This window comes from Aythya marila, assembly GCF_965140915.1.
Source record: "Aythya marila genome assembly, chromosome: 2".
In the NCBI taxonomy this organism is placed as follows: Eukaryota; Metazoa; Chordata; class Aves; order Anseriformes; family Anatidae; genus Aythya; species Aythya marila.
In genome coordinates, this window is record NC_139043.1 from 104021530 (window position 1) to 104049200 (window position 27671).

The 27671-nt window shown below is 44.5% G+C and overlaps 1 protein-coding gene across 8 annotated transcripts in view; it reads right to left on the reverse strand.

Annotated features, from left to right (window-relative positions):
- The window catches only part of MTCL1 (microtubule crosslinking factor 1), a 104262-nt gene extending 76952 nt beyond the window's left edge, over window positions 1-27310 (reverse strand). For all 8 annotated transcript variants that reach the window (XM_082753337.1, XM_082753336.1, XM_082753342.1 and 5 more), the window contains exons 1-3: window positions 26311-27310; window positions 15539-15767; window positions 13891-14045 (exon numbers count right to left, since the gene is read on the reverse strand). In XM_082753337.1, coding sequence (XP_082609463.1) covers window positions 13891-14045; window positions 15539-15767; window positions 26311-27147 — 1221 coding nt within the window. In that variant the 5' untranslated portion in view covers window positions 27148-27310. The remainder of the gene's footprint in view (window positions 1-13890; window positions 14046-15538; window positions 15768-26310) is intronic.
- Window positions 27311-27671: the final 361 nt, after the last annotated feature.

The following is a 27671-nucleotide window of genomic DNA, read 5'->3' on the forward strand; positions in this document are numbered from 1 at the left end:
TGGATGTGGCTATTCCCTAACACACCCAAATATGAAAGCAAGGCATCAGTCTCTGTTTATGCCATCACAAGGAATGCTGTCAACATTATGAGATCATCACAGGAAATTCACGTAGCAAAAAAGTAGGGAATGAATAGCACTAACAGATGAGTGCTTCCATGCAAATAATCTTCATACTGAAAATAGGGGAGGCCTCTTCCAGCCCATGCTGCACCAAAGAAGACATACCAGTTGCAAATGAAAAACAGAGTGCTTGTATTTCATTAAAGTTAGGAAGGAAATTCTGTCTGCCCTCTGATAGTTTTTTGTGCCAGCTGAAAGTGAATTTATGGCATAATTGAAATTACATTCCTTTTCTGCTACTCACTTGCTTCTGCTGAGCATCATTATGCTGATGTAATTTATCAAGTCTTACATCTGAAGAGCTGTTCTGATTCTACAATCCCACTCTTTGTACCATCAGCCTCTGAAAATCTGGGCATTATAATCTGCTTCCTCCACCTGATTCCCTTTCATGAAAGCTCTGCAAAAAATTGTGATAGAAAAATGCAGAGGATCCCGGATAGCTATTAAATCTGAGAATTAAGACATACTTTCACTGTTACCGGTGAATTTTCATTATGAACTTGGCTCCAGCATCCCTCACTCCAGCCGTAAATGCTCCCAAAATACCAAAAGGCAGAAGCAGACAGATGAAGAGAGGCAGCAACCTGAAACTGGGATAAAAGTAAATAGGAAAGTGTCCCACAAATGCCCCTGGCACCAGCTGCATGGCCGCTGGGACGGCCGTTCTGTAGGGGAGCACTGGGACATTTGGTTCCCCCAGATTTCCAGCAAGCAGAAGCGAGGACACGTCTTCTCTTCCATGCCTCGCAGCAGACAAATGACTTATGCAGCTGCCACCAAAGGCAGAAGCTGGTGGGTTGGCCGGTGCCCTCAGACGTGTGATTGCAAGAACAGGCTACCTCTGCTGATTACAGCGGAGAGCAGCAGGTCTGTGCCAAGGAATACAGTCTGCTTGGCAGAGCGTCATTTTTACTGTTGTTTGTGAACAAACCCGATCCCTTGCTGAGGATCTGGGACTGGCAATCAGAAAGTAAACTAAACACATTTACTTTGAAGGCCTGCTGGATCAAACAGTGAGCCCCAGAGGCTGCTTTATATACAAGTCTCAAGAACAGAAATACTCTTTTAAACCAGCATGCTTAACCTCACCTAGTCCACATTTTAGTTCATTACCTGTTGCCACAGATCTGAACTGACAGTCCGGAGCAGACAAAACTGTACCACGGACCCGGGAAAGGGACTGGTCCCCACACCATGGGGGTAAGAGTAGGCACTCCACCAGAAGATGCTAATGGGAGGTTTTTAAATCAGAAATGCCCATGTAAATCCAATACTTGAGAGTACTCACAGCTGCAAGATACTGAAACCTTGACATTTTATTTGGCTGTATTCAAATTACCCTATCAAGCCTCACGCACTTTTTTGCTGTTGAATGCCAAACTAAAATAATCGGTGCTTGGATACCTATGTATTAGTAGGAACGTTTCCTTAGGCCACGTAAGAATAATGAATTGTTTGAGACAGAAAAAAAAAACACTTTTTATTGCACAATCTGCCTCCAGAGATTGCGGCCGTACTTGGGAAGGTTTGACAAGCCCTTGCTGCAGAGCCAGCTTCTCTTACAAACTGCAAAGAGGCAGTGATCTGACCTTTGACAGCTCCAGGGATCCAATTCCCCTATCTCCAATCCTTTGTAAGCATTAAGTACTGTCATCAGTTTCTCCCATATTTTAACACTCACATGAATTGAATACTAAAGCCTATAAAGCTTAACATGGAGTGAACTTCCTCACTTAGGCAGCAACGTGGTATTTCACTTTGCATGTCTTCATCACATCACCACCCAAGGCTGACTTTTTAACACACACTCAACCATGAAAAAACCACCACAAAACAATCTAGGTTTTCAGTTAAAGAAACAAAACAAAGTGAAAATCCAAGGAGATATTACACCAAGAGCTTTGAAAGACCTGCAGGTAGTGATGACCATTTGGACATCTGCTCACTTCTGGTGAAAATAAAAATGGAAAGGTAAACTTTCCCTGGTACGCACACTGTAGAGGCAGAGTGTGACTATTCTGCTATAATAGCTGGGACTGCTGTCAATTACCCCTAAATGCACCATCACTATGATGATTTCATTGTGGTAAATCTTTCATTTGAAAATAATAGTCACTGCTTTCATGGAGAAAACAGAAACTCAATAAATCCTTAATGATGCCTACTCTCATTTATGCTGGCAGAGTTAGACAGTAAAAACAATTTCTCTTGCAAGCGTCAAACTGATGAGCTGGTTTCAGGTTTTAACCCTCTATGAAGAGTTTCAGAGGGAGAGGAGAAATAAAACTATTAATGGCTTTGTATGAAATATCTTGATTATAGATGTCAGCTATGAGTAACTGCAACACAAGATGCCCCTGAAAAGAAAATTAAGACTAAACCAGAAGTATTCCAAGAATTTCTATTTCTCTTCCTCCCCTGCAAGCCCCGTAGTGGTTATTACCGCATCCTCCTCTCCCTGCAGCCCCTGCTTGTGAGACGAGAGTAAAATGAGACTTTGGTGGTGGGCGATGTATCTGAGCTATTTCCTCTCACAATTGCTCCAGCGTTTCCGGAAATCTCATATTCTTCCCATTCTCCTCTCTGAGCAGCCAAGTCCAACCCAACTGCAGGGCCTCAGAGCAAGGGGCAGGATGACCAAGTGAAGCACCAAAAAAAGTGAAATGGATGAAAAAGCCAGCTTCAGTTTTGAAGACCAGACTGTAATATGACAAGAATGACAACCTTTGCATTCCAATTAGTGCTCCCATCCCCTTCAATTACGTCAGCTGATGACCTGGAATAAAAGTGTCAGGATCCAATCAACACCCACATTTAAAGCTAGTTAACAGGCTGTCAGGTTCAGTTGCAAAAATGCCTTTATTAGCAAGCAGTCGCAGTGAAATGTGAAAAGCATTGTCAGTCTTCATACACTGAGAATTACATGCTGATTGCTTTAGGAAACTGAACGTATAATGAATGGAGTGACCTTTTTTTTCCCTCTTCATTTGTTGTTTGCTGTGAAAAATCATATCATTGTGCTTCTGAGATATTCCTATTAGCACCAGATTCTTTGAAGAAGCATTGTTCATCACATGGAGCATTACATTGTGGATACTTGTGGAGTATCACTTGTGGATTGTCACATCCACAGCCTTTCTGTTGCTTTTACTTCTACAGGCAACATCAGTGAAGCCAAGAAGCACATGTGAAAGGAGCAAAACATGCAAGAGTCCCACCAAGGAGGCAATTTCAGAAGAGGAGGATGGAGGGATGATATGGCTGGCCACCTGAGCAGGTGAAGGACACAAGGACCTGAGCAGCGGTGGCCACTGGTGCACTGGGCATTTCAAAGATGCATTCCAATTTTTTGTTTGTTTTACAATACTCACCTTAATTTCTTGACCCTTTTCCTTGTGAAAACAGCTCAGAAACTATAGTTACAACCCCTGACAGCTGACCACAGCATGACACAGTGAAGAACTTAGGAGCTGTCTTCCCATAATCCTGATTCACAATGGTCAAGGCACAACAATGATTTATCTCTTCATCCCTCCACTAGTTTTATACCTTCCCTACCCATGGCACAGCAAAAGGGAGACTCTTTGTGTGGGGGCCTGAGGACTAAAATTTTTCCCTGTAGTAAAAGACCTGTTTGTGCTATCTGTGGCAATGTGCACTACATCTTCCAGTTTGGGAACAATCAACAAATGAATAAAGTCATCATAAAAGACACATGGCCAAGGCACTTCTGCCTTGCAAGCATTCATCACGCCATTTAAAAGCTATACTCCCTCCTTTGTCACTTCAAAATCTGCTGCTTTGGCACAACTGAACTCAGGGACGGGAATTTATTCTGAACGCTGAGCAAAGTGTTGGCAAGAAGAGCCGCGTTCACCCATCTCCACCCAAGCCCCACTTTCTTCCAGCACAGAGGACTGCAGCAAGAGCCTGCTGAAGAGATTGAGCTGCAACTATTTTGGAGTGATCCCTGAGAAAGAGGCCTTAAATAGACCAATATGTACGTCTGGCAGTCTCAGATGGATCGTTGTGCTCCCTCTGCCCACGTAGACATTATGCTGACGTCCCTAAATACCAACGCAATTTACCCTCTGCAGCTATTAGCACTGGAGCAAAATCTAAAATCTTCATATTCAGGTACGAATATCTTAAAACGTTCACATTCACTAGGGCTTTAGCTGCTGCATTGCTACACATACTCAGTAAAAAGAAAAGGAAACAATGAACCCCAGGGTAGGATACCCATGGTTATATACCCAGATGGTGCCATTTTTCTAGACTGAATGAACCACTGCCTTCTCCCTTACAGGTACTAAAAGAAACGGCAGGTTTTCTCACATCAAGGCACAAAACCCAAGCCAAATGAGGCACAGCCTTCATTCTGCATCCTCCCTGCACCAGGATCCGCCTCCATCCCATGCTTTTCTCCCCAGTCCGTATGTGGGGATGGGCTAAAAACACAGACCGCCCTGTGATCCAGCTGCAGGGATGTGTGGGGTGTGTGCAGGTTCCTAAGCACTCCCGTGGGGATGGGGAAGGGGCTGAAGCACCACACATGTCACCACTTTGGCACGTGCTTGGGCTGTGTAAAGTGGGATGGGTGTATCTTCAGCTTTGGCACAAAAGGAACGGGTTATTTGCAGACAGCAGTAAAATGTGCTGTTTCTTGGTTACTCTAAGACTGCCAGCTGCTCAGTCCCACCTCTTTGCCACTTAAACCCTTTTCCTGCCCCTCTTGCACTGATTGATTCTGCTTTTCCACTCTGCTTACTGCAGGCATCAGGGTGGGGAAGGGCAAAGGAATAAACAGCCTTAGCACTGTGGTTCAGCCCCAGTATTTCTGAGTTGACTGGCAACTTACTTGGCTCCTTTCAGTGGCTTCGCCCCATCCTGTTTGAATTTAAAGCAAGTGGGCATCCAAGAAATGCAAGGGTTTGGTGGTGGAGCCATGCTTAGCAGTGCAGTGCCTGGCACAGGAAAGTGGTAAAGCCCAACGCCGTAGCATGTGGCAATGTGAAATTCGGCAAGGCGGTCAGATCTTACTCCCTCATGCATGCTCAGACAGCTCGAGTAGTGTGATGTTAATAATAGATAAGTTCTCTGTGCAATAAGTTACATCCTCCTTTCAAAAATGGAGCTGGAGAAGCAAGTGTAAATAATTCATCCGGGAAGAGAAATAATCAATTAACCCTTCCAAGCAAGGACAAAAATCAATGGCGCTGACTTTCCCTGCACAGACATTTCCAGGCAGCACTGCCCGATGGCTGCCAACACCCCGAGCTGACACCTAGCCTTACGTGCAGCATCACCACAACACCCGCCAGCACCAGGAGCATCGGTACGAAGACATGCATCTCTCAGAGCTCCTGTTCTCACTCTGACAGACTGCCTCTTCCTCCTTTCCATCCCTCTCCCCGGAGCTCCGGATGCGAGGATGAAATTCCTGGGGACGTGATATGAAAACAGTTGGCGTCCGCTCGCTGCCAGGCAGCCAAAGTGCAGCACGGCATCCATGTGTCGCAGGAGCAGCGTCACCAAATTCACCCAGCAAATCAACAGTGCTTTTTTTTACAGCTTTCAACTCCCATTTTCACTCAATTGGAGCTCCTTGATGTGCTCGAGGCCAGATTCACTCATGATCTGTGCTGGTTCCTCTGAACAGAGTGTGAGATGGGTGTGAGAGCATCCCCGAAACACATATCCCCCAGCTGCCCATCTCCGCCACAAACACCGCATGATGCATCCCATGCCAGCAGCTGCCAGACAGTTGCTGATCTGAATATCACCAGAGAGTGTCAAGGTGAGGGATATTCCTCATTAGCGTCGGTGTATGCTCAGCTGTGGATATTCCATCTTTAAATCCTAGCTTGTGCTCATCCAAAAACTGAAAATGTGCTTGCCCTGGGACCAAGTCTTGCCCACACCTTGGCAAGGAAAGCAAATAGTGCTGCCTTCAGCCACTGAAATGTGATTCAGAATTTGGAGACCATGCCTTATTTTCCCTCCCCCAAAAACCAGCACTTGTGGATTTGCTACTTAATTTTTACAACGGCTTGCTAAAGAAAACTGTTAATTATGCTGTTGATAGAATAAGGGTCAGAATGAAAAATAAGCCTGTACTTTTCCCCTGAACGTTTTATATAGATGTCACACAGGCTACAGTTTGTTTGCACTGTCACTGCTGAGGCACATGTGACACACAGCAGGATTATTTTTGGTAGCCGGGTGGAGGATGGGGGAAGGATGCACAGTCTGAGCTCCGCAGAGGTTATCTCCATGCCAGCTTCTGCTATTGCAAGAGTAGCAGTCATTCAGCGAATGATAGCCTTCTGCTATATTCTAAGAAAAAATTGTGACTAACAGGGCATAGAGATATTTAGTTACTATACAAAGACTGTTTCCTTATAACTCTCTAGCAACTATCTGTTCAGTCCCGCAGCTGTGGTAGGTTCCTGCAGCACTTCAAGGATATTTCTCCATACACAAAGGCCAAGTGAGGTCCCCCACAGTGCTCGGTAGCAGGGCAATGATGGGGGTGATGTGGAAGGTAGGTTTTCTGCGTGATGTAAAACTCTGCATCTGATCAGCAGCATTACTATTACTTGCTCTCAAAACCCCTCACCTCAAACATCATACTAGGATTTGGAAGCAGTGCCAGATGACTGTTGGCAAGTGTGGTCAAATAACAGATAGTTAGAAGATAGAGACTAGATAGAGCTTGGTGGTAGTTTATTTGGCAAGCCATAAATTCAGGTGCAGACACAGTTCTACAGTGTCTGTGTGTGTAATGTTCATGGGGCTGGCACTAAGCATTTTGGCATGAGATTCTGGCACAAAACCTTTTGAAATGTTTGTTGTTGTTGTTGTTTAAATATATTTTTTCAATTTCCAAAAAAGAAATACAGAGAGTTCATTAGAAGATGTAAAGTATAGTTCCTCTCAAAAAAAAAAAAAAAAAAAAAAAGTTTCTGTTCACAGAGACTATTTCCCTGTCTGCTACACATTTTGAGTTGAGCCAGATCCATTCCTTCACCTTCCCTCCACCCTCTTTGTGAGTATCAACACCAAGCAGAGAATTTTACTAGTAGCATAGCTCCTGAATTGCCATAATGATTATAAATCATCCACTGTTGTTTAGGTAACAATTCATTATTTAAAAAAAGAGACTGGAGACAAAGTGGTGCTTCAGTAAAACTTTCAGCCAGTTAATGGTTTTAGCTCTACTTATTGCAGAATAACTCATTACTGAGGACTGTCAGAAGCAGTAACTTCCAAGCAGGGTTACTGAGTCAACACACTGATTTTGCTCAGCCCTTTTTATACTACTTTAATCTGTAGCTTGCAAAATCTTCTCTTTTCCCCATTTCTCAGCAAATCCCCATCATTTAAAATCACTGACAACTAAGAAGAGCCATACACTAGAAAAATCAGATACTTCACAGCATAGCCCTATTTCACCCTGATGAGTAAGAAAGTTTAATTTGAGGAATGACTGAAGAACATTATGCGCCACCTTAGTAAACACAAATGAACTCCTAGCTAATGAAAATATGGGCAATATTTTCTACAAACAAGTATGTTTTTGCGAAGAATAATTTCTTTACCTTCTGTGTATACTTCACACTCTATCTATGTGTTTACATCAGCGAGAGAAGAGGAAAAAAGTGATTTCAGATTGGAATAACTATGCTTTAAACATATGCTGTATGTATTGCGTCCTACTTAACAGGTTCAAGGCAATGCAAATCAGCTGTCATGCTCAGCTTCAGAAAATAGCCTCCAGATTTTATTTTGCTATATTATAGAGGGAGAGAGCAATAGCCTTCTATCAGAAAAAATGCTTTCTTCCTCTAGTGATGTTAAATGGAGTAGCGCACATGTATTTTGGAGCAAAATTGTCTCTAAATACTATGCCTGAAAGATATTTCATCTCATATATACCTACCATTTTTGCAAGCATCTGAATGCAGCTTTTTACTCTGTTAAAAGGAACAGATATTTAAACAAAAAATGAGTTTGAAACAACAGTTCTCAAACTGTGCCTCCAAAACCAAGTGTTGCAGGGGAGGAGGAGAATGTAAGCTCAGGCATGACAGTATCCCCATTAGCAAGTGATCCTTGGATCACAGAGCCTCAGAAGAAGCCATTGTCCTGAAAAGTCCATGGGTAACCTGGGAAATCCCATTTACTGCTTGTGCTGGTTCTCATCTCTGTCTGTGTCCTAGAGAGATGTTAGAGGCATTACTAAAGGCCAGTGGGTTTTCACTTCTCTCCTCTCATGCAGAAATTAATGGGAATGTTTTTTCTTGCCTTCCCATTTGGCCTCTGCCTTTCTTTGTAAAACCACCAGCGGACACGAGCTGCAGCAATGCCTCTCCACCAACTGGAAGTGATTTCCTGAACGACTGTGCCTGGAGAAGAGCACTGGTGCCTGCAGCAGTCCTGACAGCCTGGAAGCACAAATGACTTCAGCAAGTTGCTGGCCAGGAAAGCCTCAGCATCACAGGGGAGATGGCAGCAAGGCGAGATGTCCTTGTGGGAGAGAAAGCAGCACCTCCACGCTGCTCCCCTCTGGTCCTGCTGCTTGCCATGGCAATAAAGAGGTTGTCACCTGCTTGGTGTGGCTGTCCCCCAAGCAATAAATGCCCCTTTCTTCCCAGTTACACAGTTCTCATTCATTTCTTGTTAAACCGTTTCATAGCACTCACGTCAAATCTTCCTGCAGCTGCTGCCCTCGTCCCTAATCCTCCCCTCTCTTTGTCTGCCCAGCAGGGCTGCCCGTCCCAACCCACAGCAGTGCCTCCCTTTCTCTTCCCCTGCTCACGACGCCAAGCCCAGACAAAGGGCACATGAAAATACACATTTGGCAGCTGCGGGTAGGAGACCAACTCACCCTCCTCCCTAAAAGAAAGACATTCCCCCTAAGGATGCCCTCCTGGCTCCAAGGAAGGGGCATTTAGGACGGGTTAGCTGCTGAGTGAAGGATGCTCACATCTCAAAGAAAATCCATGTGCCCTTGTCAAAGTTGAGCCTTTGAGAAGGCTCAGCATCTTTGCAGCTGCTCAGGAGAGAACCGGTGTGGGCTTCATATTGGAGTTTTATAGCCCCTGACTACAGGACATGCACCTTCTCCTCATAGCTCCTGTATGTCAAGTTTCACTTGCACCACAGAGCAATTAAGAAGGATCCATTTGGGGGCTGCAGGGAGGGAACCAGGATTTCCTCACAATTGTTAGTGGGGCCATTGTGGCAATGGGCACAGGCCTTTGAGTAAGGAAATGATTTCTCCTGAGATTTAGGTAAAACTAAGTTTAAGTGTACACACAAAAAAAATGCCTTATTCAAATTAATAGAATATTAAGCAATGTATGTATTTGTTCACATAACTTAAAAGGAATTCAGCTCACTGAACTGGTAGAAATCACTGCAGCTTTTAAAGCAATGGTGGCTTCTTCTGGTGCATAGAGAATATATTCCTAGTGTAATTTTTTCAAATAGCTTGTCCAGAGTTGGACAACCACTGGTAGACAAGAAAGCTTATCTTCTATTTAACATATGAGTAGAAACCATCCAGTGACCATCAGCCATGTGAGACAGGGACACCATAGTAAATATGTTTGATGATACAATTAAAAATCACATGCTAATAAATAGACAGGAAGATTTACAATTATAGTTGCACATGCAACCTTGATTTGGTTTTGTCATAACTTCTAAAAAATTGATTTTGCACCCCTCTACAAAGTGTTTTCTGAATGCTTGATGGTTGATCAAGTTAGATTGTTAACCTACACCAGTATTTCTTATGAGTTGAATTAGGAAACTAGGAAGGAAAAAACAACAATTGAAGAGCTGCTTCCAAGGTAATGTGTCAGTGATAGGGTAACTTTTTTTTTTTTCTCTCTTTTGGCTGCCTATTACCTCAAATGTCCATGTTAATAACCTAGACAACAAGAGGAAAAAGCATACAAACCTTGGCAATGACATGCATGCTTATCCGAGTTGTGAGGGTGCACTGCCTTTGCTTTTAAAGCTCTAAGGAAGAAGCAGCTTTGGTGAGACACAGAAGATCCTAGCAGATTTCCTAGAAGACACAGCTCTTAGGGACATGCCGATTTTGCAAAGGACGTACTACAAAGAAGTGCTCACAGCAGTAGAAAAACTCTGAAGCTCTGATGAAGAAAGTAATAAGCAGCTGCCACAAAAAAAGGTGTCAGAGGGAGGCATAAAACCAGCTGAAAAGGCTATGGTAATAAAAAAGGAAGAGTTGAAGAAGGGAAACTGAAAAAGCAGGTGAATGTAATTGTGGAAAAAAAAAATCAATGAACCACAGTGCTGGAGCACTGGGAACAGACAGAATTAGAACAACTTGGCACAGTCAGTAAAGTTAAAAAATATTCAGAGAAATATTATTACCCAGTGGAAGAAATAGCTTCAAAAGAACCAGTAGAAGTATTTTGGGCAAGAGTGCTGAGCTACATAGTAGCCAAAAAAAAAAAAAAAAAAGGGAGAGGGGGAGAAAATAATTATGGGAAAGGAAAGCACCCTATCACCTTATGGCTCTTTGGCTAAGAGGGCTGAAAATAATGAAGTAGAGTGACATGATTAAACAAAGTGTATGTCAGGGTGCTGATGAAAACATTTAGAGAAGAATAAGAATGGTATCTAGTTGGCAAACCTCAGGACTGGATAAAATACACAACTACTGGTCAAAAGCCCTAACTGATTTATATTTTACCTCAAAACACATCTACGGGAAATGTTGCAAAAGACTGGAGGGATGGAGCACGCTTATGAAAAAAGGAAAAAGAAAGAGAGGTGGCATTTACTTAAAAACCCATAGCTCACCTGTGATCTGGAAGCTCTTTATTGGAACAATCAGTGAAAACCAGAATATTTTGATGACAGGAGGTACCTGGCAGGTGCCAGAACAAAACAAAACAATCTAGATGTGTTTTTGATAGATTATGCAAAAGCTTCTGAAAGCATATCATGAAATAGGAATTCAGAAGTGTCCGGGACTGGGAAGAGAATCGCATTAGCTACAACACAGCAGCAGAGCAGGAGATAAGAACAGTGTGATGGACGTGGCGGGTGACTTCTTGTCACCCTTCCTCTTTGTAGTAATTTTGCTTCTATTAATTGCAAAGCTGAGACACACTGAGAAATGTTATTTAGTGACTAAAGAGGAAAGCTTGTCTCATATCTACTTAATATGACAATTTGAAAGTATATGCTCTGGATGGGACTAAAATTAATTTCCCAGTTAAAACAGGAAGGCTTTCTTGAGAGAGATTAAAAATCTTGTTGAAAGTATCACAGAAGGTAGAAATAGGTACAGGGATGAAAGAATATGTAACTCCATTGAACATCATAAATGTTTAGGAATTCCTCAAACGATTACAATACAAATGAAGATAGCTTTAAAGAGTGTTTTCAGAGATGTGTACAATTCTTAAAAATATTTCAGCATGAAAAATACATTAAAGATAACCAACATATGTGCCTTTCACAGCAGTAAGAAATTGGACCTAAGGGAATTGTATAACAGGACAAAGGAGAAGTTTTTCACTGAATTAAACAGTGAACATGAACGCAGATGTGAGAAAACCTTTCTGTTGATCAGAAGATAGAGGAGGGCTGTGAATAGTCAAGGATATTACAGAAAACGGGCATATGGAGAGAGCAAGCACTGCTTAACTGGGTCTTGGGCAATGCTCCAGGACAGAGCAGGAAAGATATCCCTTCAAAGTGGCAGCCTTTGGATAGACAAGATGCACAGGCAGAGTGGAATGGGAAGAAGCTATATGGCCTTTGGGTCACTTTTCTCCTGACATATAAAGAACTAGTTTTTGTACTGGCACATCTGTTACATATTCTTTTAGGGCTGTGTACACATTAAATGCTTCTAAAGAGGAATCACTTCTGGTAGTTATTTGAATACATTTTGAGGGAAGAAATCTGCTTTATTTATTTATTTATTTCGGGTATTTTTCAGCAATGTCAACAGCTTTGCAACTACACACTCATCTGGCACAACTGTCATCATGCTCCTCAAACTTTTGGCTCATCTGTCCTTGTGTGACCTGCCAAGGATCTAAATTTCCATCTTCTAACCCACAGTGACCTTGTGATTTTTTTTTTTCTGCCTCCCAGAAAAAACACCACTTGTGGTATGAAAAAGCAGAATACATCTTTAAGGACTACTACATCTTATGCCTCACTGTGTGTCCAGGTCGGCATGAGTGCATATCATTATTACACCTGCCTGCTTCTCCTTTCCTAGCTCTCCACCAGCAAAGATGCAAAGACATCTTAGGTGGGGAAATCTGCTTCCTAAATAAGAATACATCATTTCTACTTGCAGAGCAGCAGAGGGACAGGTAGGCGAGTTAGCTGGGCATCCCTCCTCTGCTTGGCTGCAGTAACCTAGGAAGCTGGGTAAATTTAGCCTGGCCAGAGCTACTTTGAGAATGCACACCCGCAAACTAGCTTCTTGAATGGTTTAATCCCAAAGACCATCACGCAGTATCTATCAGGCTGTGAGTTAATCAACATCAAACAATACATCAGGTACCGGCATTTTTGTGTGGAATATATATTGCATACCCTGTAACATGGCACTACGTCCATTAAGCACAACATTCACAAATAACATTGAGAAAGAAGAATAGATAAAACATCATCCAGACCTTTCTTTTGTATCTTCCTTAGAGGACACTCCTAGATTACTCTTAAGTAATCTAAACTATTATAACAACACCTTCTGATAATCTTCCGCATTATGTACAAAATGCTCCAAAACTCCTGCTCTGGGCTCCTTCATCTTCATAACTCAAATTTACAAAGAAATAAAATAGGGGTTGTCCTTATAAAACTGAATCAGGCTTTGTGCCAGTTGACTTGCAAACATTGTTTGAAAGATTAAAATAAGACATAATTGCACTGGCTCTCTAAATCTGACCAGGGCTCAGAGGATAAATGCCTTACCTCATTAAGTTTAAATGTTCTACCTCAATCTCGTTTAAAACAGAGCAGAGACTGTGAGCTGCCAATCTGCTGTATGGGTAAGAGAACAGAAATACTGCTACAGACTGGGATACTGGCTCCAGCAAGGAGCCACATTTATTATTTGGCTCTCCTTTATTGTCTCCTGCACCTCAGCTCGCTTGCTTCCAAGGATCTTCACTTCACCCAGTACGACTACTTGTCAGCTCCCATCGGTGATCCCTTTTCTCAACAGACAGCGTTTCTGTGCCTGAAGTGCAAATGTTATTTATACATTACAGACCACATTCCTGCCGCCTAACTCATGCTGGTGGCTCCCACTGTCACCACTGAAGAGCACCAGCCAAAACGGCGGCTCGCCTATCTGAACTAACCTCTGAGGGATGAGTCACGCACACTTCATTTGACTCTAAAATAGGTGGAAGTCCCAGTTTGGGTAAAGGAGAGTCAGAGATTGCTGGCCTTGAATCAAAGTTAGCTTTGCTCCATTAGGAAGAGGCCATGAGGAACTAGGTTAAAATGGGACAGAAGCCCTGTGAGAAGCCCTGGAGAAAACCCCCAACACCTACCTCTCTATTGCTTCTAAAGTACCAACACACTTGGGATGTATAACAAAGGCAAGGAGAGCTTCAAGACAACTGTACAAGCAATATCTGCAGGCATTTCATGCAAGAATTAGTCTAAGACACTTGAGTGCCAAATTTCTCATCTAACCCATCAACACCGTTCTGCATGATTTTCCAGATTATTGCTTACCTCTTTTAACTTGTCCAGCTCATTTTGCAGTGTCTGTTTTGATACTTCCACCTCAATGATTTGCTGTCGAAGGACTTCATTCTCATCTTCTGCTTTAACACGTTTCTCTTCCACACTCTCCAGCTCATGGTGCAGTCTGACAGAAACATCTTTGGCTACCTGGTCAGAGAAGCACAAACACATGAAGCAGATCCATGAGGAGCAACACCTACAGCATGTTTGCTACAGCAGAAAACATCCAAGAGACAGCCAAGAGATTTTCAATTCAATTATGAGACTGCTGATGAAAGGTTTCAAGCCTTCCAAATACCAAAATGAATATTCATTTCTAAAAAATAAATCCAAGATGAAAATATGTTTGATTACACATCTCCAGCTCTCCCTCCACATTATGCTAAGGCAGTGTCATGGACAGCAGGAGGAAACAAGCAGATACGAAGCAGATACTAAGCACATCAAAGTCCCAGCATAACACACGGATAAAACAAAAGATATTGTGCTGCAAAGTTGACAGGTCATTGATCAAAGCCACATCCATGCAAAGGTCTCATTCGCCCAAATTTGCTTCTCTAGCAGCAATCACAACTTGGCAAGAGTGATAAGAAAGAAATATATGCTAGCTTAGGTTTTCTGAGTCCAGCCTAACAGGAAAGAATATTTACTCCAAAAACATTCAGAATGGTGATTCATCACAAGAAATGATGAATTACTGAATTACAGCAATTCAGCAAAAACAAAGCAGACAAAGAAACTCAATATCTCTTTTACTTGGATTTACATAAAAGGTTTTTACTGAATAATGCATTATTTATATTATGATAAGGTTATCATTTGTTTAATACAATAAAAGAGAAAATTATGTCTGGCATTTTGAAAGGTTTGATCGCTTGATACATCATGTGGATTTCCACTGCTGGGAACCAATAATTCCAGTTTCAGAAGGTTTTATGTTTTGTATTTTCGAGAACCAGGTGCTTAATAATTCCAGCAGTAAGATATTTTCAAAACAGTTGCATGATAGCAATAGTCAGAAAGAGAACAAGGAAAGTTAGATAAGCATCATGTTTATGCAAACCTTAGCCTCAACAGAAACATTTCTGAAAAAACATAAAGACTGTTTCAGTATGAACAGATTTTACAGGAATTTGAGTTATGGGAATAGTATTTTTATTCTCTATCTCCCCTCCTAAACTGCTGTAACAGTCTGCTTCTGTATGAGACTCAAAAAGAATAGCTTGTTAGGCCAGAAGAAATGTGCCTTTGACAAGTTTTTTTCAGTTATTTGACTTAAGCAAGAAATGAAAGGAAGGAAACAGTATGAACTGGGAAAAGCATATCAAGTTTTGTTTATACAGTTTTGGACATCTAAAGTTTTGAGTAAAGCCAGTAAAACAAAGCCCTTTAAATCTTTCAAGTGCACAAATCTAACTCGACAGCATTTCTTTCATTTGAGGCTAAGCACATGTTTTTTCACTTGCTAACACATCTTTTTATGATGATAAGCTGAACATTTGTTTTCCACCACAGAAGAAGGAAATTGGTCCTGACATTTTGAGAACTACTGCCTGTTTCATATGTCACCTTTGCTTCCATTATAGGGAGCCAAGTCCCGCTCTGCTCTCTTTCGCTGTGAATATGAATCTCTCACCTACCTTTAAATCTTGTTCCAAGCTCCTAATGAGCTCTCCGTCCACATGGCCTGTTTGTGCAACTTTCAAGCTTTTCTGTTCTGCTTTCCTGAGACGATATTGCAGAATGCGGCAATTCTTATTTGCCCGGTCCAGCTCTCGCCGGAGCTCCTGCAGCTGGTAAACATCTTCCTCTAAATAACTGTCACGCATTTCTTCCATTTCAGCTCGAAGTTCATCCAGCTCATCCTGTGAAAAGTGAAAACAGTGCTCCATCATACCTTTAAATCTCACCCGTGGGAGCAAATAGGAAACATGCTCACTAGGATACCAAGCTAATAGAGCGATACAGATTGCAACAAGCATCTCCAGAAGCCATAGGAACTAAAGTTTTATCCCAACATTGAATAATTATGATGGACCAACGAATGCTTGTTACATTTCTTACAATTGCTTTAATAATTAAAAACAGACCAGATGCTTATCTGTTTCCTGGAACTGGTAGCACCTTCATTTTTCCATCTCTAATAAAAATAAAAAATGCATAATACTTTTCCACTGTCTGAACTGATTCCTTGCTTTATTCAGATTACAGTAAACCCACCTAACAAAGTACCTCAACATCTCTGCGTGACGAGCATTTTTAACAAGCAATTCCTAAAAATGAAATTGTCTCTTTAAAACTGTAAAGGTTCTTTGACATAGGAACTTTCTGCCAAATATTGAACTGCTCCATATGAAAATGCTGTCCCACCTGAGCCCAGTGCCATGGACATTTTGAATGACAGACGGGTTGGGTGTGGGAGAAAATGGTTTTTGATTGTGTGTGTACATTTGAATAACAGGGATCACAAGGACAAAATAAACCCTGTGCCCATGGGAATATAGCCTGGGCATTCCTTTCTGGGCACCCTGAGCTATCCCAGTGCCACCTCATTCCATGAGCAGCACATGCTCTCTCAAGTCAGATTTAAAGATTTATGGCTGAACAGGATCAGCTCTATCATTCTCATTTGTTTAATCTGTGCACGACTGAAGCTCCAGGGTTAAAACTCTTATAAAGGTCTTCCAGGCTCAGGGGTACAAGCCACTGAACTACTGCATGGGAGGAAATCTCTACTAAGCTGGGAAAACAAATCAAGGAAAAGAACAAGAGAAGAATATTTGAAATTAAGCAGCAAATTTTATTTTTTTTTTCTTTAAAATTGCATTTGATGTTATAAAGACCACATTTCTGTGGAAAACATAAATAAGATTCAAGGAAAACTTGCATTGGGGTTAGCTGCACTGCCACCTCACTTCAGATTTGTAACTGACACTTGAAATACCTGAAATACGCTAGCTGGAGGGTATTTCACAGGTGGAGAAGACACAGCTATGGAGCTGACATTGATGACAAAGCCCACTCCGAGCTGGACCGTCCTTGCCCAGTCCCACTAGCACAGTGGGGTGCCAACATCCCCCCTCTAGTGAGATACACCATTCGCCCCCTCCCATGGCCACACTGGGTGGACAGCCCTGCTCCTCCCCATATCCGTCTTGCTCCCCTCAAGCTTTACAAATCAACTAAAAGAAGACTTGTCCAATTTCTTTAGCCTCATTGGCACGGTTATGTTAGAATAGGAGTGTTACACCCACAACAATCCCACCAATATACAAAAACTTGAGTATTTACACAATGATATTTTAACTCAAGGTAGCTGAGCCAGCATCAATCAAATTTTGGGTAAGCCCAAAGCTTGTTATTTCTAAAACAAACACTCTGAGCTCCATGCAATTCTCCCTAAAAGCTCAGAAAGGACAGACTGGGAGAAAGGTTTTCTCCCAACCCCTCAATAACCCTATACATTCTCATTATATTCGGATTTCTGCAGCGTTAAAGCTAAGGTACATCATGCCCTGTAATCTCCCTGGGACAGCTGCAGGAGAAGGGCATTTGGGTGGATGAGAAGCTCCTGGGTGACTCCCTAATGAGCAAGGTTTTAGAAATTGGTTAGAGAATAGCAGTGACTTTTGAACCTGAGAAAAGGAGGACACTGTTGTGTTACCAGTATATTAGCTAGTTGTTTTGGCTAAGGAGATGATTCCAAAACTGCAATCTGTAGCTGTCAGAGCTAATATAGCCCTATGGCATGAACAGGAACTGAGTTATTGCTTAAGGCTGTCTGCAGACTCAGGAACTGAATCACGTACAACTAGATTTAAGCTCAATCATCTTTTAATGGCATCTTCAGAACTCAAATGTTACATTGACAATTTGGTTGCAAATTGAGAATTTTGCAACACAGTTCCACGATGAAGAAAAATATCTGTTAGCACCAAATTAATGGGATCTAGTTTACTTCAAGTTTACTATGTTTATACTTCAAGGAACAAACAATGGCTTTAGTATATTAAGTGGTCTGCAAAGAGTAATTATAATTTTATTGCTGATCTCTTAAACTTACTCCTTGTCTGTATCAGTTTCTGGAATTAGTAAATCTGGCCAGTTTCTAAAGATAAACAGCCCACTCCAATTGACTTCAAAGTATTTACTACAGTCAAATTTGGAAAGGGAATCTGTCATCCTTTCAAACAACCCAGTCCCCTGAAAAAAGCATCCCACTGAAACTGAAGAGCCTCAAATCCCCTCGGTGGGCATGGAATCTCTCACAGCATTCAGGGTAACTCTGCCTCCAATCCAGACTTGAATCCAATATCTTTCCTCCTACCAAAGAAGTTCCCCCCAAAGTTGCAAGCACTGGCAGGAGCTGTATTTCAGTAGAGAGGCGTGTCCTTTACCCCCAGTAAAACTTCCATTTTCTCCATCTCCCTTACCAGCACAACTCTGACTTGGCAAATCTGTGATTTTCTTCTTACGATTGCCTCTGGATTTGGTTATATAAATACACAGTTTGCTTTTCTTTGGTTATATAAACACAGTTTCCTTTTCTTTAGTGCAATTTGGCAGATAAACTGAAATTGAGGATACAATCAAGAAAGCTGTATTTTAAAACCATTCATGGTTCTCCCCTCATTTTTATTTATTTATTTTTTTTTTACTGAATTGAGCTTATTTCGTACACATTTTTTTCCTGCTCCCCAAACTTTTATTTAGAAATCAGAATGTGCCCTGAGCCCTTATATTTTGGAATACAGCAGCCTTTGGAGGAGTTTTAAAACACGGCAACATCCATGCAAACACAACGAGGGAACAAACAAGTCTGACCGTATAAGGAGCAGAAAACTGGCTGTGCAGGCTGCACACGCCGATAGCCTGCCTTCTGCTGCACTGCTGTGTTGCCCTAAGCTCATACCTGCTGGGTCTCCCCAGCCAACGCAGAAAAAATAAAAAAGGGTCAGACTGGGTCTTTTTGAGAAGCAAGATGAAAGTATTTTCACATATTAAAAATACACGTATGGGAGCAGGTTCAGGTTTATCATCTCTTGAAATGCAGGAAAGCAGTAGGTCACTCAGATCTTTGTATGACAGCACACAACTGTGGTTACTGGGGTAGTCTTTACTGGTTACAGCAAAGACATACTCTTGCTCTTGATATAGCAGAAAGGGTGCAGACGCTCTCAGCTGACAACAGCTAATTCTCCTCAGTGGGTCCTTGTGACTCTGCCATAGGTACCACAAACCTGTATCAGCATCCACTAAGTCACAGCTGTTACACTTGCACCTACAAAACCAGGGCAGCTTACGGTCCTGTTCTGAAGTGATGTGTACACAGAAAAGAGTGGAAGCTCAGTTAAAGTCTGCTTTATTTTTTTAACACCCCTGTACATGTAAAAACTGCCCCAAATGCCAGGGAAGGGAAATAAGATATTTTCTAGTCACCTCACTGTCCTTGCAGCTGTCTTGGTGGGATCTCCCAGGCACAAATGCAAGGCTGGCCAGGATGTTAGGCCAGAGGCTCCAGCTGAAAAGAGTTTTATTCAAAACCACCAAGAGGAAGCAAACACTGAAAGTGATGATCTGCAGGCCTCACAACAGCCACGGAGAAACAACACAGGGAAGTGGAAATTACAATTGAAACTGTGATGGTCCTACTTACTAAACTGGTGACCCCACCACTCTGGAGGAAAACATGTCAGTCATTCGTTCATTCAAAGACACATGCAGGCAAAGCAGAACCTCAGAAAACCCAAACTCAGGAGTCTGGAAAAAACAAAGTGCTTTCACTGCAAGGCAGTTGGAAAGACTATGTAATCCCAATCCCTGACTTCATTAAAATGTATTGTTATTATTACTATTATTATTGTGAGTGAGAACTGCAGCTCTTTCTCTCAAGAGGTGTTGAGTTTCATACCGTGGACTTTAATTTCATAGAACTGAAAAGAGAGACCAGAATAGGCACTTAAGAGTAATTAAAATAAACAAACAAGTAAGAAAGCAGGCATCCCTCTTTGTGCATGTAAAAAACTGAGAGCTTGCACCCTGCCTTAAACAGGGAGGACCTGCTCCAAGATCCCAAACTGGCAATTGAAATTGCAAGGTTAAATGCAGGCAGAAGCAGCTTCACTTCGCTGTACGCTCCTGCAGGGGATGAGAGCCTCCTCTTGATCCCCTTTAATTTACTGGTAATTATGTTATTGACTTCAGTAAGAACAGCAGCAGGCAGAGAGTCCTGCAAGAAAGAACATTGTTTAGGAAAAAGCTCAACTGCTTTTCTTTCCAGATGTCACGCTGGTCATAAGAAAGGAAAAGCGGAAAGTGTGGGAAATGAAACCACTTTCTAACTGGCAGCTCCTTCTAAATTTGCAGTAGAAATCCAAGTTGCTCCTGAGTCTGGCTGCTTATGCTTTAAGGAACCCAGTTCAGATGACTTCCTAAAGGCCAGCTGTTTGGGGTCTAATGGGGACCACCCATCTGGGCATCTGCCTGGATGCAGGGACACACATAAAGAGCTGCTCCGTTTGAGGGATTCCCCTAGACTCCAGTGGGAAAGCAAGACAATTAGGATTCACTGTTGCCACGTCCACGCACTAAGCCAAGGTGAACTGGTTAAAAGGGGAAAGAATGTGTGCAGTTTACATCACTGCATAGCCCAAATACATACTGATGGTGTAATTCCACATCTGCACCGTGCAAATTGAAGACCTGCCTGTCAGAAGAGAAGCCATTACCCCATTAATACCTTTATTGATGTCATACTTTTTAAATATTGATTTAATTTATAACAAAGTATAATTAAGAGTAAATTATAGGAATATGCCCTGTTTGGGATTCTTAAAAAAGAGAGAGAGAGAGAGGAGCCAGGTCTTGCAGCTATTACACTGAGTAACCTGTGCTCATACATATGAGTCATTCCCAGTGAAGGGAACAGGAATACTTGCACAACTGACTGGTGGTGTCTACCTGGCCAGTCTGGCCAAGATCCGTAATGAGGTTTGAAGGCAAATTTTCCAGTCATCCCCACCACCTCCTGTTTTCATCCACACAGCCTGCGGAGCACACACGAACTGTATTCCTTTGGGAATAAAACACCCGGAGAACTACGCTCCAAGGGTGCTCCAAATGTGCTCCATTACTCTTGCATCCTCTGGACAGCTTTAAAACACCAGCATGATGGAGACGTTTTATTCAGGAAACCCAGTGGATGTAGAAACCTCAGTAAGGATGAGGAAACTTCAGTAGAGGTTGTATAGATACTGAATTCTTTCCTATGCATTTACGATTATGTATACCAACAAACTGAAAGTTTTGAGGCTCTGTTGAAGTAGAACACGTCAGTGTCTAGATGGTAATATCTGCAAACTAGGAACGTATCAGTGCCCAGAAGTTAAATACTAGCTTGGTAACATCTGCAAACAAGGAGTAGAAAAACAAACATACAAAACCAATAAGTACAGCATTTAAGCAAATGCAAGCAAAGCATGAAATTCAATTGTCTATGTAAAAAGTCTAAGTGTTGTTTAATTTAGCCAGAAGTCACATTTATAGCTTATGCCAGTAGCTTTTCTAAATAAAAGGTTATTTAAAATAAGTTAAATCAAATGTGGGGAGAGCGAGGAAGAAAGGATGGGTGGAAATTACAGTGGGTAACCGCTATGGTACTGGCAAATCCAGGAGTTCTAGAAAGGCCTTGAAAAATCTGAGATTCACGAACTGCAATTTTATGTAATCTCTGTTTTTGTATTTTAAATATCTCAAACCGTCTTTATGTAGGAGACGGTGTTACTGCTAAGGAATAAACACATCCCCCTTATCACTTTACCCGCTTTGGCAGAGCTGCAGTAGGGATAAATACGCTCTAAAAGGCTTTGGTTGTGAAGAAAGCAACAACCATTATTGTTGCCTCTTGCAAAATACGCTAAGGAACTGAAAGCCCCTGGGCCCCTGATTGTATTGTTTAGCTCTCAAACCAAACTACTTTAACATAGCCTTGCACCGACCCGGTGCTGCCTGAAGCTTGCACGACTTTCCAAGGCAGAACACCGGAGGTGTGAAACAAGATGAGAACCGAAAACTCAAATGGTTGTGAGCAGCTGCTGACTTCAGGGCTGCTTGGAGTGTGCAGGATGTGAGAGAGAGAGGAGCGTCTGGCAGCTTTTCTGTTTCACTCAAGCACCGGGCCTGTGACTGTGCCAGCACGCTTCCTCTGATGGGGCATCTGAAGCCCTGGGAGCACTCATCTGACGGATGCACCACCACCACCAAACCTCCTGAGCACTGGAGATGGAGGTTATGTCCTGGTACATCGCCTCCTCTACCCTCCAGGCAGCACAGGGCTTTGGTGGGGACGCAGCTGGGGCCACCAAGGCCCCGTCCCCTTCCCCTATTCCCCCCCAAGGTGATGTTTCCCTCCAGCAGCTGGCTGTGGCCCAAGGCCCATCACACAGGCTGCAAGCCCAGGGCAGGATTATTGCTGCTATTTGCTTCAGGAACACCAGGTACCAGGTGAGATGGCAACGGAACCTCTGTTTGTGCTTTGTTTTGGTGACCCCTGTCACCCTCGCTAAAGGAAATATTTGGTCCCGTCACTTTGCATCGTTCTTTGCTTGGCAAAGGTCCTTTGAGGTACACAAGTGAAGTTCACCTCAAGCATACAGACTCAAGGACCTACAGTTTCAAGGGAGCTGGGAAATACAAGATAACCCCATGTGACACACACTGCAGTTTTAAACAAAAATGAGCTTTGTGTAGATATATCAGGGTGCAGTAAGGTGCCAGGAGTGGCCACTTATTCCCCTTATATACACCCTGTGTCACAGATAAAAATGAAAGTACAAAGAGTAAGACAAAGCAAGATAAACAAGGTGATTATCTAAGATATCCTGGATAGCTTAGAATACATTTTTGTGCTAGTCTGCACAGTAATAGCATCTAGGGCATGTGAACTTGTACCAAGACACTCACAAACACTCAGTGAAGCAAAGCAAGCACCAGTTTCATTTAAGAACAGCAAGAAGTGTTACACTTCATGGACAAGGCTTTTTTTTTTTCTTTTTTTTTTTTTTTTTTTTTCCAAATAGTGTCCGTGAAGGATGTAAAGAGAAAAACATGTGTCAGACTTGTATTTCACAAGTCAAGTATCACTGCTGTTTCTGGTAACAAGCTTACTTAATTAAAACAGCCTGAAACAAACTTATGCCAAGATAAAGCGAAAACATCTTTAATTGCTAAAATTTAGTCCCTCTCCCTTAGGAACCCTGATCCTTTAGAGGGATCTGCACCACAAGGAGAATCTTTCAAAGCTTCCCAGGACTTGCACAGTCCACAATGGTTCTCCACAGGCAGTATTTTGCTCCTACAAATGAGACCGGACAGCAGTAACTAAACCTATACCTTCCACTAGCATTTACCAATGAACTTCTGACTACAGAGGCAGCCACCACGACATAATTCCACTCTTTCACCTCAACAAATAAGTGACACCTTTTTAATTGCTGTTGTAGTATTACAGCCTTTCAGCATGTTACATGGGAAGGTTATGCAAGAAACTCCTGAAACTGAAATCAACGATGAAATTTCACAGAGGTAGTAAAAGGGAAACTGCACCATGTGAACACTTATCCCGAGCTGCTTCATGTATATGCTTCACTTTACAGACAGTCCGCTACTTCTGGAGCCAAAGCCCCATCTAGCATGAAATCACAGTGCCAGGAAATACATAGGGTGGCAACTTTATATCAGGTTGAGATCAGGCTCACAGTATATGGAGTCTCAGACAACTGGAGCACCAACAGCTTGCTCTGCAAGGCTTCCATGGAGAGTTCTGGGAGACCTTCTAGTATTGGGGTAGAAACAAAGACAAGTGATTGTGTTCACTTTGTTTCTTCTAGAAGCCCTTTTATCTCCAGTAACCATTACAGTTAAATAAGTCTTTGTATGCAATGTGTGCATATATATACACACAGAGAGAGTACGTTCTATATCCTGTTATAGAGATGTGAAAGAGATGTGAAAGTCCTTTCTGTGTGAAAGAGAAATTTCCCTGGAATAGGCTCTAAAATCATGTGCACTTACTGTTGCATTCCAGATGTAGGGAGGGAAGAGGAGTGAACTCTACAAAACTCAGCATACGGACACGCTCAGGAAATTAGTGTTTTCTTCTGGGATTTATCTAATCATTTGTCTATTCACAGCTGACGGCCTCCCCATTATTTCTTAACCCCCTCCAGTTAAACAAGAAACAAAGCTCACTCCTTCACCAAACAAGAGAACTGCCTTGTAAGAAACGCAAGAAACAAACCCACACGTCAACAGCTCATGCAACGCTGTGGTTTTAATTTGTGGAAGACTAGAGAAGCGCTTTAATAAGTTTCCCTAGGAAAGGAAAAGAAAATTTGGGAATTCTCCCGATGGCTTCTGAGCTGTCAGACTGATTCCAACCCATCTGGGACAGGAGCAGTGCTTCCAAGACTTTATGCACCGGGGTGGCCAGGGAGAAGAAAAGTTCACTGTGCCAGCTCAGGGATTTCCAGACACCAGCAAATGCCCACTGGAAGTCAACTAGATCCCTAAGCAAGCAGCCTGCATTACTCTGCAGGTCTCTGAAATGCTTGTGGCCTGGAAAGGTTACAGCCCAAATCAAAGGAGGGTTGGGACCTGACGCTGCAGGTGATGAAGACACCAAGGTGAAAGACTTGAAGCCACACAGAGATATACGTTTCAACCAATGTGGAATAAAGTTCTTTACCTAGGACTTGCCACTGCCAAACCCTAATGAGAACTGGTCCCAGGCAATTCAGACAAATGCTATTTTCAGCTTCCCACAGTTACAAATTGTCTTCAAAATGAAGCAGGAGGATTAACACATTCTTCATACCGGGTGAAAGTGTAAGCACAATTGTGGAAATCCTCTAATGTAAAGAGATGTCCAAAGAGGTGCTTTTCTGAGTACTCCTACGCTCCTGGCCTCCAGGACCTCTGCTGGCAATGCCAGTTTGCCTACTCCTGAAAGCAATTCCTATTACCAACCCAGATTTTGTTACATCTCCTCTTGTTTCTGGGCTGTTAAGTAAAACAGAAGCTTTTAATAAAGGCTCTCCATGTTGCTCATCATTTTACAGACTTTTCTTACATTTCCCTAATACACCCCGGAGTTTTCCAACAAATGAGTGCTATAAAGGCTCTGCTATCTGCCAATCATTGTTATTGGTCTACTTCTGTGTTATCCTTTTCTAGATGACCAGTGGTGCCCACAGTATTTCAGGTACACCCACTGGTCCACATAACAGCTATGGCTCTATAAAACATTAGAATATTTTCTTTCTTATTCTCAGTTCAGTTCCCAATGAAATCAAACATATTTTGCCTGCACTTTCACACTGAGCAGTGATTTGCATTGCTCCTTCTCTCAGGATGCTCCTGAGCTAACACAAGGCATTTAAAACCTAGAAAAGTGCACGTTCAGTCCTTCTCTCTGAGTGATTCAGATTTTCAATATTGAGATTTATTTCCCGTCCTCTGCCTTCATTTCTCACTCATTCACCAGGGCTAAGCCTCCTATCACGTTCTGCCCAGTCTTTGCTGGACTTGACTTCAGATTAAGAAAAACTTCACGCCGTCTGAAGATTTTGCTGTATCATTGCTCACTCCTTTCTCCAGTTCATTAAGCAGCACCAGCCCCAGCAGAGAACCTTGCGGCACCCCTGCTGCTAACCTTTTGCTATGCTGAGCATCGTTTCTCATCCCTTAGCCAAAACCCCTCAGCAAGCCCAGTTCACATCTTTGCCATCCTCCTCTCTCCCAAGGTTACACCCAGCTCCAGCCCTCACTCGAGCAAAACTCCCCTAGATTTCTGCGGTTGTTTTGACTTAAGTGGAGTTTGCAAAATCAGGGAACAAACATTGTTGTCACCAGCAGCAGCGTCAAGCGGCGCAGTACCCACGCTTACACGATTATCCGACTCTGTTTATTTATAGCTCTGTATGGATGTAGCCTCTCCGCTGTGCCAAAAGCTCATATTCTAGGGACAAGCCCAACCAAAGGTTTCGCCGGGTCAAGCCGGCTCGGAGCACGGCGCGCCTGAATTTAGCTCTCCTGCCTCTCGGGGGATGCATGCACAGAGCTGTCCGAGGGCGCACCTTGGGTTGTGGGTGCTGTTGCATCTCAACTAGAAAGAAAAATTGAAGAAGCAAGGACGCAGCGCTGCCGGCCTTCCCGTGCCGAACGGGGAAACCGGTTCCTTCTCATTTAACGGGCGGAATTGAGGAAAAGCGAGCAGTTCCTGGAAAGCAAGCCTCGCTCCCCGCCGCTTCGGGAAGAGTTTGGGTTTTGCCCAGCCACCACCGCAGCGAGCGAGCCCAGGCTGCCGGCACCGAGCTACCCCGCATCCCCCCGGCCCCGCCGCTCACCCACCTTGAGGTACTCGTTCTCGGAGCGCAGCTCCTCCACCTCCCGCTGCAGCTCCTCGGGGGCCGCCCTGGCCGGCTCCCCGCGGCTCGGGGCTCTCCCGGCTGCGGGCTGCGGCCCCGGGGGGGGCTCCCCGCGGAGCCCGGCCGCCGGAGGGGCTCCGCGGGGCTCCCGGTCGCTGGAGCCGGTGCCGGACTCGGCGTCGCTGCTGGCGGCCGGCGCCGGGCGCTGCTCGTCGGAGAGCGGCTCGGAGGGGCAGTCGGACAGGTCGGAGCTGCTGTCCGTGTGCCCCACGCGGGCCAGCACCGCCGCCGCCGCCGCCGCATGGCCGCTGCCCGGCGGGGCTCCCCGCTTCGCCTTCCTGCCCTTGCCCCCCGCCGCCACCCCGTCGCCGCCGCCGGGCTGCCGCCCCCCGGGCCGCCCGCCGGGGCCCGGCTCGGCTCCGCGGGGCGCCCGCTTGGCGCAGGGGGCGGCCTTGGAGCCCGGCCGGGCGGCGGGGGCGGCGGGGCCGGGGGCTGCCTTGGCCCCCGGGGCGGCGGGGCGGCGGGGGAGCCGGCCCTGTGCCGCCAGCAGCCCCGCGGCCGGAGGGTGGTGGGCGCCCGGCTGCGGCGAGGCCGGCGGCGGGGAGGGTCGGCCGGGGAGCCCGGGGGACTTGGGGGGAGCCGGGGGAGGCTTGGAGGCGGCGCTGGAGGCGGCGGAGCGGGCGTGCAGGTCCTTGAGGAAGGGTCTGGCGGGCGAGGGGGCGCGGTGCGGCCGCTTCTTGTCGGCGTGAGGGTGGTGGTGGCCGGGTGGCGGCCGCAGCGAGTCGCCGGGGCCGGGGCCGGGGCCGTTCAGCGCCTCCATGGCGAGGGCCGGGGGCGCCGGGGGGGCGGCCGGCGGCGGAGCTCGGCGGCGGCAGCGGCAGCCTCCTGCAGCCTCCCCGCCGGCTTTCTCATCACTTCTGCTTCGCCCAGACACAGCCCTCGCACTTTTCTCGCCCGAGCCCCGTCTCCCTGCCCCCTCACCCCCTCCTCCTCCTCCTTCTCCTCCTCCTCCTTCTCGCCGCTCTCTCCCGAGCACTGATTTGCTTTGGCGAAACGAGCCCAAATCCCTCAGCGGCGGCAGCCGCCGCCTTCTCCTCCTCCTCTTCCTCCTCCTTCTTTTCTTCCTCCTCCTTCTTTTCTTCCTCCTCCTCCTCCTCCTCTTCCTCCTCCTCTCCTTCCCCTCCCGCTCCCCTCTCCGCCTGGCTCAGCTCAACTTATGATGCCGCCCCAAAAGCCTCCCTCTCCCCTCCACCCCGCCCGCAGCCCCCTTAGCCCGGCCGCCCCCTCTCAGCCCACCGGCCCCGCTCGGTCCCGGTGCCGGCCCCGGCTCCGGCTCCTGAAATA